Here is a 19,283-nt window from a genome sequence, read left to right as displayed (position 1 = left end):
AGTCAGTTCTCTATATATTTTGGAAATGAGGCCTTTATCAGAACCTTTAACTGTGAAGATGTTTTCCCAGTTTGTTGCTTCCCTTCTAATCTTGTTTGCATTAGTTTTGTTTGTACAAAGGCTTTTTAATTTGAAGTAATCAAAATTTTCTATTTTGTGATCAGTAATGGTCTCTAGTTCATCTTTGGTCACAAATTTCTTTCTCTTCCACAAGTCTGAGAGATAAACTATCCTGTGTTCCTCTAATTTATTTATAATCTTGTTCTTTATGCCTAGATCATGGACCCATTTTGATCTTATCTTGGTATATGGTGTTAAGTGTGGGTCCATGCCTAATTTCTGCCATACTAATTTCCAATTATCCCAGCAATTTTTATCAAATAATGAATTCTTATCCCAGAAGTTAGGATCTTTGGGTTTGTCAAACACTAGATTGCTATAGTTGACTATTCTGTCTTGTGAACCTAACCTTTTCCACTGATCCACTAATCTATTTCTTAGCCAATACCAAATGGTTTTGGTGACTGCTGCTTTATAATATAATTTTAGATCAGGTACAGCTAGGCCACCTTCATTTGATTTTTTTTTTCATTAATTCCCTTGAGATTCTCGACTTTTTATTGTTCCATATGAATTTTGTTGTTATTTTTTCTAGATCATTAAAATATTTTCTTGGAAGTCTGATTGGTATAGCAGTAAATAAATAGATTAGTTTAGGGAGTATTGTCATCTTTATTATGTTCGCTCGGCCGATCCAAGAGCACTTAATATTTTTCCAATTATTTAAGTCTGACTTTATTTGTGTGGAGACTTTTTTATAATTTTGCTCATATAATTCCTGACTTTTGGTAGATAGATTCCCAAATATTTGATGGTATCAACAGTTATTCTGAATGGAATTTCTCTTTGTATCTCTTGCTGTTGGGTTATGTTGGTGATGTATAAAAATGCTGAGGATTTATGGGGATTTATTTTGTAGCCAGCTACTTTGCTAAAATTATGAATTATTTCCAATAGCTTTTTAGTAGAATCTCTGGGGTTCTCTAGGTATACCATCATATCATCTGCAAAGAGTGATAGTTTGGTTTCCTCATTGCCTACTCTAATTCCTTTAATATCTTTCTTGACTCTTATTGCCGAGACTAGTGTTTCTAATACGATATTAAATAATAATGGTGATAGTGGGCAACCTTGCTTCACTCCAGATTTTACTGGGAAAGGTTCCAGTTTTTCCCCATTGCATATGATGCTTATTGATGGTTTTAAATATATGCTCCTGACTATTTTAAGGAAAAGTCCATTTATTCCTATGCTCTCAAGTGTTTTTATTAGGAATGGATGTTGGATTTTATCAAATGCTTTTTCTGCATCTATTGAGATGATCATATGGTTTTTGTTTGTTTGGTTATTGATAGAGTCAATTATGCTAATAGTTTTCCTAATATTGAACCAGCCCTGCATTCCTGGTATAAATCCTACTTGGTCATAGTATATTATCCTGGTAATGATTTTCTGTAATCTTTTTGCTAATATTTTATTTAAGATTTTAGCATCAGTATTCATTAGGGAGATTGGTCTATAATTTTCTTTCTCTGTTTTCAGCCTACCTGGTTTAGGTATCAGTACCATGTCTGTGTCATAAAAGGAGTTTGATAGGACTCCTTCAATCCCTATTTTTTCAAATAGTTTATTTAGCATTGGAGTTAATTGTTCTTTAAATGTTTGGTAGAATTCACATGTAAATCCATCTGGTCCTGGGGATTTTTTTTAGGGAGTTGATTGATAGTTTGTTCTTTTTCTTTTTCTGAGATGGGACTGTTTAGGATATTTACTTCTTCCTCTGTTAGTTTGGGCAAGCTATATTTTTGGAGGTATTTTTCTATTTCATTTAAGTTGTCGAATTTATTGGCATAAAGTTGGGCAAAGTATCTCCTAATTATTGCTCTAATTTCCTCTTCGTTAGTGGCGAGTTCTCCCTTTTCATTTTTATGACTAACAATTTGATTTTCCTCTTTCCTTTTTTAAATCAGATTTACTAAGGGTTTGTCTATTTTGTTGGTTTTTTCATAGAACCAACTCTTAGTTTTATTAATTAATTCAATAGTTTTTTTACTTTCAATTTTATTGATCTCTCCTTTTATTTTTAGAATTTCAAGTTTAGTGTTTGACTGGGGGTTTTTAATTTGTTCCTTTTCTAGCATTTTTAGTTGCAAGCCCAATTCATTGACCTTCTCTTTCTCTATTTTATACAAATAGGCCTCTAGAGATATGGAATTTCCCCTTATTACCACTTTGGCTGCATCCCATACATTTTGGTATGATGTCTCATTATTATCATTTTCTTGAGTGAAGTTATTAATTATGTCTATGATTTGCTGTTTCACCCAATCATTCTTTAGTATGAGATTACTTAGTTTCCAATTATTTTTTGGTCTACTTCCCCCTGGATTTTTGTTGAATGTAATTTTCATTGCATCGTGGTCTGAAAAGGATGCATTTACTATTTCTGCCTTACTGCATTTGAGTTTGAGGTTTTTATGTCCTAATATATGGTCAATTTTTGTATAGGTTCCATGAACTGCTGAAAAGAAAGTGTATTCCTTTCTGTCTCCATTACATTTTCTCCAGAGATCTATCATATCTAACTTTTCTAGTATTCTATTTACCTCTTTGACTTCTTTCTTATTTATTTTGTGGTTTGATTTATCTAATTCTGAGAGTGCAAGGTTAAGATCTCCCACTATTATAGTTTTACTGTCTATTTCTTCTTGCAGCTCTCTTAATTTCTCTTTTAAGAATTTAGATGCTACCCCACTTGGTGCATATTATGTTTAATATAGATAGTGCTTCATTATCCATGCTACCCTTTAGCAAGATATAGTGCCCTTCCTTATCTCTTTTAAGTAGATCAATTTTTGCTTTAGCTTGATCTGAGATCAGGATGGCTACCCCTGCTTTTTTGACTTCACCTGAGGCATAGTAGATTTTGCTCCAACCTTTTACCTTTATCCTGCATGTATCTCCCCGCTTCAGGTGTGTTTCCTGTAAACAACATATTGTAGGATTCTGGCTTTTAATCCATTCTGCTAACCGCTTCCTCTTTATGGGGGAGTTTACCCCATTCACATTTATGGTTAGAATGACCAATTCTGTATTACTTGCCATCTTGTTAACCCCGGTTTATGCTTTTCTCCCTTCTTTCCCCTTTACCCCCCTTCCCAGTATTAAGCTTGTGAGCACCACTTGCTTCTCACAGCCTTCCCTTTTTAGTATCCCTCCCCTCAAAATTCAGCTCTTTAAATAGATAGCCTTTGAGATCCTGGATCCAATATGTTAAAATCATATTAGCAAAAACAATAAAGCTGCCTTTTCCTCCAGCTGTTCTAAATTCTAAAATTCTAAATTCTAATTCTAAAAATAGAATTTTAGTGATGATTGAAATCATGACAGCCACAACATTTATGCAGTGTAGTTATATATTATTCATATTTTCCAAAGAAGGCAAAAATTAAGCTTTTGCAGGATGAGAAGCTGAGAACAAGGTAGTACTAAAGGAAATTAAATATTTTCTGACAGTCATTTTTTATTTGAAGTTTTTAGTGCTTTACTCTATGGATTTATTTTTTCCTAATGTTTGAAAAGATTCTTTCTCTTATTAGAGAGGAGCAATAGTTCATTTTTATTTTAAACAAAAACACGCTTCAAATGAGATGCAGCATTTAATTATTAATATGGTTTTCTATTTTTTTTTAATCACTACCAAAAAGGAATACTACTATGTATAATATCTCTTCCTGGCATTTGTGTGGCATTGAGATCTGTATCAACAAGTTTGGATATTTTATTCAAGGATTTTTGGTTTTTTTTGTTTGTTTTAGTATAATTCCCAGCTTTCTGGAATGGGTAATTCCATTAATACTGTATTAATAATGTGCCTATCTTTCATTCCCTCCAATATTAGCTATTTTCATTTTTCTGTCATCTCGACTAATTTTTACTACGTGAGGTGAAACATAGTTTTTAATGTGCATTTTCTTATTCTTAATTTCATATTGTTGTTAATAGTTTGTAGGTCTTTTGAGAAAAGTTGGTGTATACCTTTATACATCACATCACATCCGTTGGTGAGATGGGTCTTCATATTAATATATCATATTCCTTGATTGTGAGTTTTGTCAGAAACATCTGATACAAATATTTTTTCCCTATTCTATGACTTCTTACCTCAGTTTTATTTATTTATTTATTTTTGTGTGTAAACTTTTCAATTTCATGAAATAGTTATTTTTTTTCTTTTTCTTCTGTGATCTCCTTTTTTTGGATAAGCCTTCTCCATTTCTATCTATAAATAACCTGATCTTGTTCTCTTCTAATTTTTTGTGATGTGAGTTTTAAAATTCACATTGTATAAGTATTTTAATTGTGACCATTGCTATAAAATCATTGGTCTATACCCAGATAAATAAGAAAGCCCTGCCTTGTTGTATGTACTAGGAATAAAAAGAAAGATATAAAAACCCTTCCTATCCTTCTGAATTGGAGGAAGGCAACATTCTATTGATATAGGAAACTGTATATACAGATAAATAAACAAAATGTGTGGAAAACAAATATAAAGTAAAATTTTGGGGAAAGTGCTACCAACAAACAACAAGCATTTATAAGTACCTACTGTGTGCTAAGGCCTGTATGTAAAGACAAAAAGCCAAACCCAACCCATTGAAGAAACTCAAGTCATAGCATTCAAGAATTTTACATCCTGATTAACATTCACATATGTAAATAAATACAGAATATATACTAAGAATACACTAATTTTAGTATTACTAATAATTTATGGTAGTCAAGGGAGGTCATATCATTTTATAATAAATCAAAGCACTTTCAAAGTGAGTTGAGCTTTGAAAGTACTTTGATTTAATATAAAATGATATGATAAACTCATATTTAGGATTGGGACAAAATTTAGGAGTCAATTCATTCTAATCCTCTCATTTTATTGATGAGGAAATTGAGAACCAGAGAAGTTCATTTATTTGCCTAGTATCACAAGGGTATTACATCACAGAGGTGAAATTTGAACTTAGGATTTGAACAAATCCAACTCACTTTTCATCATATCACATTTCCTTTTTTCTTTTAGTCTTTTTATTATAGATTATTTTGAAGAAAACAATTTTAGGACACTTACATTCTAAAACAGTTTAAAAATCAGAAGAGAGAACAAGCTGTCATGGATAATTGTGACTAGATGTTTAGGTTCTGAAAAGTTGTTGGTTTATTTTATCTTATTTTATTTTGTTAATATTCAGCATTGCTTGAATTCTATATATTGCCCAGAGGAAGATATTTGGGAGGAACAAGCTATTTTTATTCAGTAGAGTAGGGTATAAGAGTTATTTTCCTCTGATAAACGTAGTAATACATGGAAAAGTTTGTAATGTCTTTCTGGGACATCTCATCGATTCTTGCTTCTTGAAAAACTAAATTTTATGAAGAGTAGAATTGAAAATCACAGCTCCAGATTCTCTTATTCTTAGTTTAAATCAAAAAGTCTTTTAGATTATGCTATTAAAAGATAGCTTCAGTAAAACAAGCCTCAGTTGTTTTTGTTGTGCTCTATTTTGTACATGATAGCAAGACAGTAGGGGTTAATTAAGAAAGGAATACTGTTGTCTCCAACTGAAATTCTGTTGTCTCTGTTTGACGGAAATAAGATATAGGAATTAGGTCTTTAGTTAAGGACCTCATCTTTTGTTTCAGTCTCCTTTCCCTGCTTTTGTTGAATTTTTAGAATCTCCAGAGGAAAAAAAACAAGCTTGCCAATGGCTTTCTTAATGAAAGGAATATTGATTCTTATAAACTTATTTATTCTCAGGAGCATTTGTCAAGATTCTATAAAAAAGTAAATAAAACACTGCTTATGTTTTATACTTGTGTTTGTTTATTGAAATGAAACCCTAATTACAAAAGATAAAGCAACCAGATTATATTTATAAATTATATGTGTAGAATTCTTTTATTCCCTTTGCTACTTTAAAAGCTTTCTTTCTTTTCTTTTTCTTTCTTTTTTTTTTTTTTTTTGGAGTGATTGAAAGTGACCACAAACTCTAAATAATAGTTTTTCTTATTACTATGGCAGAAATTAGGCATGGACCCACACTTAACACCATATACCAAGATAAGATCAAAATGGGTCATGATCTAGGCATAAAGAACAAGATTATAAATAAATTAGAGGAACATAGGATAGTTTATCTCTCAGACTTGTGGAAGAGAAAGAAATTTGTGACCAAAGATGAACTAGAGACCATTACTGATCACAAAATAGAAAATTTTGATTACTTCAAATTAAAAAGCCTTTGTACAAACAAAACTAATGCAAACAAGATTAGAAGGGAAGCAACAAACTGGGAAAACATCTTCACAGTTAAAGGTTCTGATAAAGGCCTCATTTCCAAAATATATAGAGAACTGACTCAAATTTATAAGAAATCAAGCCATTCTCCAATTGATAAATGGTCAAAGGATATGAACAGACAATTTTCAGAGGATGAAATTGAAACTATTACCACTCATATGAAAGAGTGTTCCAAATCACTTTTGATCAGAGAAATGCATATTAAGACAACTCTGAGATACCACTACACACCTGTCAGATTGGCTAAGATGACAGGAAAAAATAATGATGAATGTTGGAGGGGATGCGGGAAAACTGGGACACTAATGCATTGTTGGTGGAGTTGTGAACGAATCCAACCATTCTGAAGAGCAATCTGGAATTATGCCCAAAAAGTTATCAAACTGTGCATACCCTTTGATCCAGCAGTGTTTCTACTGGGCTTATACCCCAAAGAGATACTAAAGAAGGGAAAGGGACCTGTATGGGCCAAAATGTTTGTGGCAGCCCTGTTTGTAGTGGCTAGAAACTGGAAATTGAATGGATGCCCATCAATTGGAGAATGGCTGGGTAAATTGTGGTATATGAATGTTATGGAATATTATTGTTCTGTAAGAAATGACCAGCAGGATGAATACAGAGAGGTTTGGAGAGACTTACATGAACTGATGCTAAGTGAAATGAGCAGAACTAGGAGATCATTATATACTTTGACAATGATATTGTATGAAGATGTATTCTGATGGAAGTGGATTTCTTTGACAATGAGACCTGAGTTTCAATTGATAAATGATGGACACAGAAGCAGCTACACCCAAAGAAAGAACACTGGGAAACGAATGTGAACTATTTGCATTTTTGTTTTTCTTCCCGGGTTATGTTTACCTTCTGAATCCAATTCTCCCTGTGCAACAAGAGAACTGTTCAGTTCTGCAAACATATATTGTATCTAGGATATACTGCAACATATCCAACATATAAAGGACTGCTTGCCATCTAGGGGAGGGGGTGGAGGGAAGGAGGGGAAAAATCAGAACAGAAGCGAGTGCAAGGGATAATGTTGTAAAAAAATTACCCTGGCATGGGTTCTGTCAATATAAAGTTATTATTAAATAAAATAATAATAATAATAGTTTTTCTTAGATTTAAACATCAGAAATGATTGTCATTGCATGAGATAACATTGTAGGCACTTAATAAATGTTTGTTAACTGAATAGATAAATGAATAGAAGAAAATTGCTGCATCACATTCCCTGGGCATAATCATTGTTGAATTTGTTACTTGTCGTGTCCCTAACTTCCATTAGTCTTTCTTGGATGCCTCATTAAGGCACAAAAGTAGCCAAGCTTTGGGGAAACAAAGGAAGTCAGAGACAAGTCCTTGACCTCAAGAAGTTCACATTTGAATGGGGAAGACAATAATTGCAAACAGATAAAATAAAGAGTTTAAATAGATGATGATCAAGGAATGGAGAAATAACATGTCCTATGAGAGTAACAGCAAGGAGACTAGCATTGTTGAATCATAGAGTAAAAAACTGAAAAGGTAGGAAAGGATGAGATTATGAAAGACTTTAAAATCCAAATAGGATTTTATATTACATTTTGGAGGTAATAAAGAACTATTGGAGCCTGTTAAGGAGGATATTTAGCATCCAGAAGTGAATTTTTAGGAAGATTACTTTGGTAACTGAGTAGAGGGTAGTTTGGTGTAGGTAAAGACTCTAGGAATGGAAACCAGTCAGAAAACTATTGGAATAGTTCAGGTATGAGAAATAATAGTGTGGTTGCAAGGATGGGTGACTTGGAGAATGTTAGTATTTTCAATAGAAAGAGGGGAGGGTTTAAGAGGAAAAAGAATGAGTTCAGTACTGGATATCCAATTTGAGATGTCCATAAAGGAGTTGTTAATGTGGGAATATAGTTTGGAAGAAATACTGGAACTTAATATATAGCTCTGGGAGTGATTTGTGCAGTTATAATAATTGACTCCATGGGAACTGATAAGATCACCAAATGTGATAACAGAGAGAGAGAAAATAATAAGATCCAATATAAACTCTTGGGAGACAATCAGTGTTATAGTGAGTATGACCTAGATAAAAATTCATCAAAGGAGATGAGACTAAGCTATCAGACAGGTAGTTGATGAGACTGACCTATCAAACAAGGGCTAAACAGTATCTTGTTTATTACTGGAAAACTATATCAATGAAGTTTTGCAAGTCTTGAAATCCAAAGACTTTTTTTTTTTTTTTTTGTGGTAGTGGTGGGAGATGGAGACACAGGAATTCACAAAGGTAATTAAAACAGGATTGATCTGTATTGATGGAAATTGCTGATGCAATCACAGATCTTTTGGAGTATTTGAAAGGCAAGATCTGCAAAACTTTCCACCCAAGAAAAATCTATTCTTCGATAACAAGCCCCGCAAGTGATCACACAAGAAGATAGTTTTTATTTCATTATGCTGAAATGAGTATTATTTCATTTCTTAATAGGAAGTAGACTAATTGAAAATATATATAAAAACATAATTATATGCAAAAATGTTTGAAAATTGATCTGCTTGAAGTTGAAGAAGAGATAATTTTATATGAATTTGTGAATCTTCTATTTAAAATCTGTTTTTCATTTATGTAGTACATTCAACATGTAATTTTTAAAGCTGTTCTACTTATCTGAGTTTCCTTTTGGTCTTTCTTTTTTAATTCTCTTTTTCTATAATGGGGAAACACTTTCCCTTTTCCTCTTTATCTTTCTGTCCCACTGGAAAAAAAAAAAGAAAAACAAAATCCTTGCAACTAATATATATAATCAAATAAAACAGATAACCACATTGGCTGTGTCTAAAATATTGATTGAATCACCTCTCTGTCTATCAGTATTCTGGAATTTTGGTCATTTCCTTGGTCAGAATTTTTTAAATCTGACAAAATGTTCTCAACAAACTAATCAACTTTTGGTGAAATGAGTGTTTTCTTGTTATTTGCAAATTTGATATGTATGGCTACTCTAATATGTAAATACTAAAGAATGGAAGAGTGGAAGAAAACAACCAGGGACTACCATTTGAGAAAAAGGACTTTTTGGGGTGTAGGGGACTAGGGTACCAAAGTAGGAAAGGGAGGGCTTAATTATTATCAGTAATCCAGTTAGCAGTATAGGAAGACAAGTTGCTTTTAGTGATATTTTTAAAAATTGATGATGAGGTTATTAAAAGTAATAATAATTGAATAATTGCTAACTTAAGAGAAAGAAATTAGTCATTTTCTTTTTTGTCTGTTTGTAAAATACAATCAAGGTCTTCATATGGTACTGAAAGTCAAGTAATGAATTTTTTTTTAATTATAACTTTTTATTGACAAAGAATATGCATGGGTAATTTTTCAACATTGACCTTGCAAAAACTTCTGTTCCAACTTTTCCCCTCCTTCTCGCCACCTCCTCCCCTAGATGGCAGGTAGTCCCATAACGTGTTAAATATGTTAAAGTATATGTTAAATACAATATATGTATATATATTTATATAGTTGTCTTTCTATACAAGAAAAATCTGATTTAGAAAGAAGGTAAAAAATAATCTGGGAAGAAAAACAAAAATGCAAGCAAACAATAACAGAGAGTGTAAATGCTATGTTGTGGTCCACATTCATTTCCCAGTGTTCTTTTTGCTGGGTGTAGCTGGTTCTGTTCATTACTGATCAATTGGAACTGATTTGGATCCTCTCATTGTTGAAGATAGTCACTTTTATCAGAATTGATCCTCATATAGTATTGTTGTTGAAATGTATAATGATCTCCTGGTTAGTGATGTTTGTGAGGAGGAAGATAAAGACCTGTGAGGAGGAAATAAAATATCTTCTGATACATTATGAAGCAATGATAACTTGCTCTCTTCTTGCTTCTGTTGTCTGAAATAATAAAATTAAGCTCCAATATGTTTTGTGGTAGGTAAGAAAAAGTCACTTCCAAAAAAAGGTATTATTGTACAATCTTATTAACAGGTATGAAAAAGAATTTTACTTGCATAATTGTAATTTTGTAGAGAAATTGTCCATCTAAATTGTGGAGTGGAGTTTTACATCTGCCAGTTTCCTTTCCTTTCACCTCAGTCTTGATCTTGGAATGCACATAAAAATAAAATTTTATTATTTGGATGTTTTAGGGATTATGTTAGAAGTGAACTGGAATCAGCCTATGAAGGACCAATGTACTTAGAACCTTTGTCCATGAATCGTTTCACCACAGCCTTAATAGGTAAGTGTAATTAGTTTAAAAACAGGTAAGGTGATGGATAAGAATTTAATTATGAAGGAGTGAACATTAAAAATATATATTTGGAATCTTTTCTCTCTTGAGAAGATGGAATCTTAATTTTAATGAGCTATTTTAGATTTAATGTCTTAAAGTTACTTTATACTTATATGTGAGATGTGCAAGATTAATGGTTAAAAGGGAGAGGCAGCATGTTGGAGTGGGTAAAAGGCCAGACTTGGAATCAGGAAGACCTGAGTTCAAATCTTGCTTGTGATGCTGTGTAACCATAAGCAAATTATTAACTTGCTACTACTTCGTAGGGCTTTTATAGCCTTACATGAAGTAATGTACTTTGCAAACTGGAAAATTCTATGTAAATCAGTTTTTATTATAGATTATTTTTCTGGAGACCACAGCATGGTGTAATAAAAAGTGCTAGTACAGAATTGTGAGCACCAAGTTGTAGTCTCTGGATTAATTAAATTAGTTGCTCTTATGACTATAGAGAAATTACTTATGTGAACTTCTGTTTTCTCATTTGTAAAATCAGAGATTATAAGAAATCTTATCTATTTTACATAGCTGTTGTGAGAATCAAATGAAACAGTATAATAAAAAACTCTTTATAATGAATGCTGTACAAATATATCATCACCATTATTGTCTATCATTGGGAGAAGCCTTCATTTTATTTATACTTTTGAAAGTTACAAGCTAAAAAAATATAGTTTGATATATTAAGTTTGGAAAATATTTCATATATAAAATATATATTTTTGTAGAATATATCAGATCATTTTTCTGTATGTCTTTTGTGTCAATGGAGAAAAGACTGATTTTTAAATAAAGCAATTTATTTTTAATTTTTACCTTAATGGACTACATTGTAACCCAAGGTTTATCTCTGTATATATTTGCAATTAGTTTGCTTCAGATTAATGTAGATAATTACCATAAACTTTTAAAATACTGAATTATTTCTTATGAACTTTTCAGACATATGGAAATGTTTTGCAAGAAAAGGTCCTAGTAGGAGTATGTCTAATTTGTTAAGATATGGATTTAGCATTATCCAAAGAAGTTAATAACATTCCTCTAAATTTTCTACATTGATTACTTCAGTAGTCAGCATGTAGATTTATTTAGAGATGCTTATTAGCAAAATGAAGCAATATGAAAGAGGAAAATCCATGTCTTTTAAAATAACTACAAAGTTAATTTCACCACTTCTTTAAAAATAGTGACTATTTTCCCTTGTCACTGATAGCTTTTATCATAAAGCTTTTTCCATAAGGAAAAACTAACTAATTTGAAAACATTCAATGTTATTATAAAGTTCTTGGACATGATTTTAATAGATGGTATTATAAAATCAAAAGCTGATAATATTATGTAATTTTTATTTAGAGTTTAGAAAATCAGTTTGAGTATATTGAGTTATTTGAGAAAATAAAAAGCTGTTTTCTTAGAGCTGAGGTAAGGACTTGCATTAGTATTTTGGCCCCTGCTTTCTTCAGTATAACAGTTGATTATACTTCTTCAAAAAGTATATCATATGTGAATCATGCTCATGAATCAAAGAAAACAAATTAAACCCTGGGTCTCATCACCATATGATGCTGGCATCGTCTAATGGGAATTTTCTGTGCTTGCAGGAAGTTTACATCATGCTGTACAGGAAAGCTCAAATATATGACAGGTAGTCATTGCTTTGAGTAATAGTTAACTCGGAGTGAAAATAACTATATCTTACAGCCTTAAAGTATATTTTTATAAAACTTTATTTCCTCTTAATTTCTCAGAATGATTTTATTTAGCATTTTCTCAGAAAGAACTGATTTATTAATCTGATTATTGATCTTAAAAGCCTAGAACAAGCTCATTATAGACATAAGGCCACATTTTTTTTTTTTTTCCAGAATAGCTGGATTTAAAAAAAAATGTTTATCTGCCTCTTAAAATGTTAATATAAATGTAATGTAATATAATAAAAAAATGTTAAAAGAAAAACCAGGTAAAGTTTCTTTTACATTCTCATATTTAGGGATAAAAAATAATATGTGTAGAAAAATGCTTCAATACTTTTGAGAAGCTGCAATTTTATTAGAATGAGCAATTTTTCCACTGATGTAGATTTCAACCCTCTAAAATATTTGGGTTGATCTTCCAGGGCTGGGGTATCCACAAATTTTCCTAGTGGCCATTAATTTTCTAGTAAGCTTTTTGAATTTACTTACACTCATCTTTAGAGAACAGACATACAGTAAATTACCCATCACCTCAAGGCTTTTTCTATTTGATGAGACAGTTAGGCTACCCTAGTATAATCTTTAAGAACCCAGATAATTTTCATGGTATTATGAGACTGAAGAGTTTTAGAAAATTTTTTTTTTTTTTTAGCTAAAATAAAATCATCCATAGCATTTTTAAAAAGTCAAATAAATTCAACATGTATTAAGTGCTTATTATGTATTATTGTAAGGTATATAGATATTGGGGAGATATATATATATATATATATTTTTTTTTTTTTTTAAACAGTCTTTGCCTTTAAGTAACTTAAAATTCTACTAACTTTTATAACTTCACCTTCCTGACTCAGTCATTTGGGGATGCAGCACAATCTAATAATAATATAACTCAGACTTGAAACTTGTATATATGAATTTTCTTCTAGCTCATTTTTATAGGATGATCATAAGGAATTGGCTTTATCTTTTAACACTACAATTTATCCATAAAATGTGAACTTTACAATTTTATTCATAAAATGTTGGGTACATCTGAAATCAGGATTGTAAAAATAAAGTAACACTGGCATTATAATATTGAATTAAATGTTGCGAAAAAGAATTTTTTCCCCACTACCATCCCTGATTTTATTTTGGAATGATGTTATGAAAGTCAATGGAAATTGACTTAAATTGCCTAAAAAAGAACTCACAGAGGACACAGATGGATATACAATTCATTGATAATATAAATATAGAATTAATTTCAGAAAAAGATTGACATTTGTAGCACATAAGTATAATCCGAGAGATTGAATGCAAAAAGCATTAATTACTTTAGATTTTATTATTAAGGCATTATCTTGGTAGAGTTTTAGGTTGAATGTTTTCTTTGAGTTCACTTTTATTAAATGATAATAATTTTAGCATCTTTTTTCCTCTTTAGGTCAGTTGGTGGTATGTACCTTGTGCTCATGTGTGATGAAAACTAAACAGATATGGCTCTTTTCAGCTCATATGCTTCCTCTTCTGGCACGACTGTGCCTTGTTCCATTGGAGACTATTGTTGTCATTAACAAATTTGCAATGATTTTTACTGGATTAGAAGTTCTCTATTTTCTTGCATCCAACCTTTTGGTACCATATAATCTTGCTAAATCTGCATATAGGGAATTGGTTCAGGTAAGAAACGAATTTAAGGATATTTGGTTGAAATATTACCCAAGCACAAAATGCACTTAGCATGTAATTTACCATTTAGCATCATTTCATAAATTTTTAAGTCAAATCTTAGTGATAACTTAGTATAATTATGGTAATAATTTAAAGCTTAATTAGAATGTTGGTAGGGATTTGTTTGAAATTTTGGTTACACATAGTCAAAACCTGATTGTTTTATTGAACTTTGGTTATTCTACTAGAAGTAAAATGACCATGAATGAATTTCTCTCTTATAATAATTTATTCCAATTGACAATGTAGGTGAAAAACAGCACTACATTTAATTGTTTTATTAATTTCTTAATTTGAGGCAAACATATTCTTAATATAAAAAATTTTATTTCTGTGTCCAAATGCCTCCCTGTAATGTTTGATACCAAACAGATTAACTCAAGTCAGAAACAACAGACATTAAAAGGTGTTTGACCATCTAGTTTATATTTTAAAATCATATCTTTGAAAATGCTAAAGATGCATCAGCATCTCAGAAATATAGTAAATTATTTAATCTAGCCTATAGCTTCAGTATATCTCAATTTTATCATTTTAAAAGTGTCATAAATAAAAAGTAAAAGTACTAGTAAATGGCCTATGTGATTATCATGTACTATTTATTTATTTTTTTGTGTGTGCACGTGTGCATGTATGTGCATGTACACGTACACACACACACACACACACACACACACATTTGCTACATAAAGATTCAGGAAGCCCTCTTGATTTATAGTGTCCAGAATTTATGGTGAGTAAATTTCTCCTTGTCAGCTATAGAAGCATATATCAAATATTATCCTTCTGCTCTCATCCTAGATCATAGCCCCTTATGTCTGTGGTTTGAAATCATGTTTCTGAGAGACTGAGGCTTCCTAAAATACTGAGTTGGAAGAATTAATACTCCTCCTTACATATGTGGTGCCTTTTTTTTTTTTTTAAACACATTATGAAATAGATGACCGCCCATAGGTGATTTGTCAGGATGGAAGTGAAGAGCTAGAAGTGCTAGAGAACAGAGTAGTATAGAGGAATTAGAATTGCTTAAAAGGAAAAAAAAAAGCATGAACTAGAGAATCTTTTTATTATTTAGTCAATAGTACTAAATTCTATGAATACAAAGACACTCTCCACCCTGAAAAAGTTCATAGTTTATTGGGGGAAGATACCACATAAAAAGAAGTTGAAAAGCAGGAATGGGGAGAAAGGGCATACTTGGCTTGAAGGCATAATGAAACCCGGAAACTTATGGGACATGCTAAACTATCTAACCTTAAATGGGGGGAGAGGAGCTCTGTGATGTCTACTTTCTATCTTTTCTAGTCAGAGGGTAGTAGGGGCCTATAGGGATAAAGGTATTAAGGAGATAAGAGTTTCAGAACTGATGTGATCTTGTAAGATGAGTTTCTAGAGATTATGATGAAATCCAGATGAGCAATCAGGTGGGAAGTGATGAAGTATCTACACTAGGCCTCCTTCTTAATTAGTCCCCGAGGAATCCAGGCCTATTCTGTTTTTTTTTTTTTTTTTAATAGTATTTCATAATATAGTAGTCACAATCACCATTTAAAACATATCCACTATGAAAAGCAAGAGTGTCCTTTATATTCATAAAATTAATCAGTTTATAGTTTAGGAGTAACATTGGCCTGTTGGAAACTTCTTTTTAGTTAGAATAGTTAACTACAAGATCTTCATACTAGTAAATTCCATTTTTAGCTCACAAATTTTTTCATTAACTCCATATGTACCCTTGTGAAATTCATTTCTCTGTCATAATTATCAACAGTAGCTTATCCTAGAGATAAAAATTTAATGATTTTCATATATTTTATTAAGGAAAACTGAATTTGTAATTTTGCTTATTCACAAAAGCTGATTCAGTGTAACATTTCTTCATGAATAGCATTTCATGTAAAGTCTTATAAATCAATACAATTCATCTCACCAAAAAGATTATATTATTGTTTTATTCTATAATTTACTGTAATCAAAGGCAATAAAACTTAATTAGTTTGAGATACACATTTTTCTTTATGATTTACTTTGGTAAAATTATTCTACCTCATTGTATACTTGGAAATCATGAGCACTAAATCTCCATTTTCTTTTTTCCATTGACTTTCTTTTTAGTTTTTATTGTATACATTGCACCACTACAGTGTGGGTGATATTAAAACAATGAATAGAAATAAATTGTTTTAGATATGAAATTATGATACTTATGTCCTGGACAAAGTTAGATAGAAGAAAAATTGAAATTGTGTAATTTTGTATGACTTTATTTTGATAATGTAATAAGATATTGTTAAGAATAGAATTATAGGCTTTGAGAGTTTGAAGAACTCTTAGAAATCAGGTAGTATAAAAATTTTATTGCGCAAAGGAAGAAATTGAAACCCAGAGAGGTTAAGTGAAAATTCCTATGAAAATACTAAATAATAGTAAATAAATAATAAAGTAGGAATAAAAGATATAGATGATGTTTTCTATGAACTATCATGAATTGAAAAATTGATATTTTGTATTTTTAACTCATACCCAGTTTTTTTAATAATGAGTTTGATATTTTAAGATTCTGTAACTTAATTATAAGTTAATAATGTTTAAAAATTGTTCAAAAGCATTATCAGTTTTTATAAAAGGAATAATTTTTTTGAAATGTTTTTATAAAGGCTTACAATCTTTTAAAAACCCTATAATTTACTATTATGGAACAAAATGAATAAATTTATTAATCACTATGCTAGATGATAAAGTAGATAAAGGGAATTCTGAAGTATGTTTCATTATGTACCAATATTTATTAAAATGTAAATAGTCATAGTATCTTTACAATAGATCAGAAAAGCCATTTTAGTATAATGAGATACTGGTTTTGGTCATGAGTTAATAAAACTAAAAATTATGATATTTTATAATTGTTGAATTCCTTTAATTTTTATTGAAGAAAGTAAATATTAATCAAAGTAATCATATAATGAAAGAAAAACTGAATTTATTTTTCCTCTGAATCAAAGTAAGTTTTTTTATACTCTTCCCCTCCTGAAATGTAATTTCATAATCACTATAATTGTTGTTTTGTCTAAATGTCAAATGTTTCACAAATTAATTAGACTTATGTTATTTCTATATTCAGGTTGTGGAAGTATATGGCCTTTTGGCTTTGGGAATGTCCTTATGGAATCAGCTGGTTGTCCCTGTTCTTTTCATGGTCTTCTGGCTTGTTTTATTTGCTCTTCAGATTTACTCTTATTTCAGCACACGGGATCAGCCTGCATCACGAGAGAGGCTTCTTTTCCTTTTTCTGACAAGGTAATTAGCAAAAAAACCCAACATGATATTATGTCTCCATGGAACACAAACTTCTAATATAGGAGTGGTAAACTTTGATGTTATTTTTCATCCCAACAAGTGTTTCGTACTATAGAGTCGCATTGGTATTTGTATTTTACTTTTTATGACTAGTCTTGATATGGTAGGTTGTATGTAGGCTCTGAAGTACATTGAATACATTATAGAAATGTTTAATTAATCAGACTGGCATGAGAGCACTAGATAAAGAAAATTTCGGAATGTTTTTGTTATTCATATTGAACTAATTTGAGAAAATAAATATTTTTCTTTATTGAGAAAACCAAATTGGCTCATCTTATGTTTGGTGAAATAATTCATTTATCATATTCATTAAATATTTAATTCAAACCAATATCAACCATTTGTAAGTTTTGGTTTTGGAGGAAAATGTTTTCCTAAATGTCACTTGTTTTCTTTCCCCAAACCAATTACTTCTTACTTGATTTTACTCATTCTACTTTTATATCTTGTATACTGCATTATGAACTCCCAACATAAAAATTTCTAAACTCTGTCAGAAATCTTTTGACTCATAATAAATTTAATAGACAGATGAGATTCACTTCACCACGTGTGTCCAGATAAAGTTTAAAGAATAACATAATTTGTAATTTATAGTAATTTTAGTTACTAAACAGACAGTAAATTACTTTTTATTAAATATTTGAATGTCTACTATGTGCATAGTACTATGGCAGACACAAAAATATATACTGCAACTCATAGTTAAGTTGTAAAGAAGATAAGAACTGAACTTTTGATTTCATTGGTATAATGAAAACTCAGGTGCAGAAGCTTCCTCTACCAATGCAATTCAACAACTTCTCTTCAATTTAAAAGTTTTAAGAAAATTGCTTAGAGTATTGACTTGTTCTGATTCACCTAACCTATATGTGTAAGAAATGGGACTTGAACCCTGGTATCTCTTATCCAGCTATTTCTCTTTTTTCCCCTGGCCATTTGCAAACCATGTAGTATAATTCTGGCTATCCTCCTTATTCCTCAACCAGTAAAATTTTGACTCTTTCCCTAAAACCATGGGGTTCTGATAAATGAATTTCCCTTATCTTGTCCCAGAACCAGTTTACTGTCCCACTTGTTCGCTGTTCCAAACAATGCTGCTGATTGTATATGCAACAATCCTTCCCCTCATCTCTCCTTTATATATCAAGTCTTTTCCCATTAGAATATAAAATCCTTGAGGCAAAGACTATATATTGCTTGCTTTTATGTTCCCAGTGCTCAACACAATGCTGAGCACTTAGTAAGTGCTTAATAAATCCTTTTTTATTCCTATATCCATGCAAGCATCCATTCATCCATCCATATATGTACATTCAGCTATTACCTATTGGGTCCTTATCACATCTCACTTAGATTACTCCAATAACATTCTTATTGGTTTTCCAATGTCCTTCTGCCTAAATCCATCCTATATATTGCTGCCAAAAGGTCTTTTCTACTGAGTCTATTGCAGTAGATCATTATTACCTTAAAGATAAAATACAAATTCCTTTGTTTAGTTTATAAAACTTTTCTCAAACTGGCCCCAGCCTATCTTTCTAGCTTCATTGTACATTAATTACTCCTTCTCCAGGACTCTGCTATGATCTAAACAAACTAGCCTTCTCTTTCTCCTTCTTATAACAAATTTCCCATTTTTGTTACATTGCATTCACTGCCTTCCTGGCCTGAAACGTGTTATGTCTTCCCTGCCACATCATAAATTCCCTTACTTAAAAGTGTAGTTCATACATAATCATACAGTACTTTGTTGATTCCCCCTATTTGCTAATGTTTTGTTTTCCAAAATATCTT

At 31.0% G+C, this 19,283-nt stretch overlaps 1 protein-coding gene across 2 annotated transcripts in view; it reads left to right on the top strand.

Moving 5' to 3' along the window:
* Positions 1 to 19,283, top strand: part of RNF145 (ring finger protein 145) — a 95,830-nt gene that overhangs the window by 46,674 nt on the left and 29,873 nt on the right. For both annotated transcript variants that reach the window (XM_051978811.1, XM_051978812.1), the window contains exons 4-6: positions 10,571 to 10,662; positions 13,840 to 14,075; positions 17,248 to 17,423. In XM_051978811.1, the coding sequence (XP_051834771.1) occupies positions 10,571 to 10,662; positions 13,840 to 14,075; positions 17,248 to 17,423 (504 nt within the window). The remainder of the gene's footprint in view (positions 1 to 10,570; positions 10,663 to 13,839; positions 14,076 to 17,247; positions 17,424 to 19,283) is intronic.

Source organism: Antechinus flavipes, chromosome 2 (assembly GCF_016432865.1).
Source record: "Antechinus flavipes isolate AdamAnt ecotype Samford, QLD, Australia chromosome 2, AdamAnt_v2, whole genome shotgun sequence".
Lineage (NCBI taxonomy): Eukaryota > Metazoa > Chordata > Mammalia > Dasyuromorphia > Dasyuridae > Antechinus > Antechinus flavipes.
This window is presented reverse-complemented; position numbering and strand designations above follow the sequence as displayed.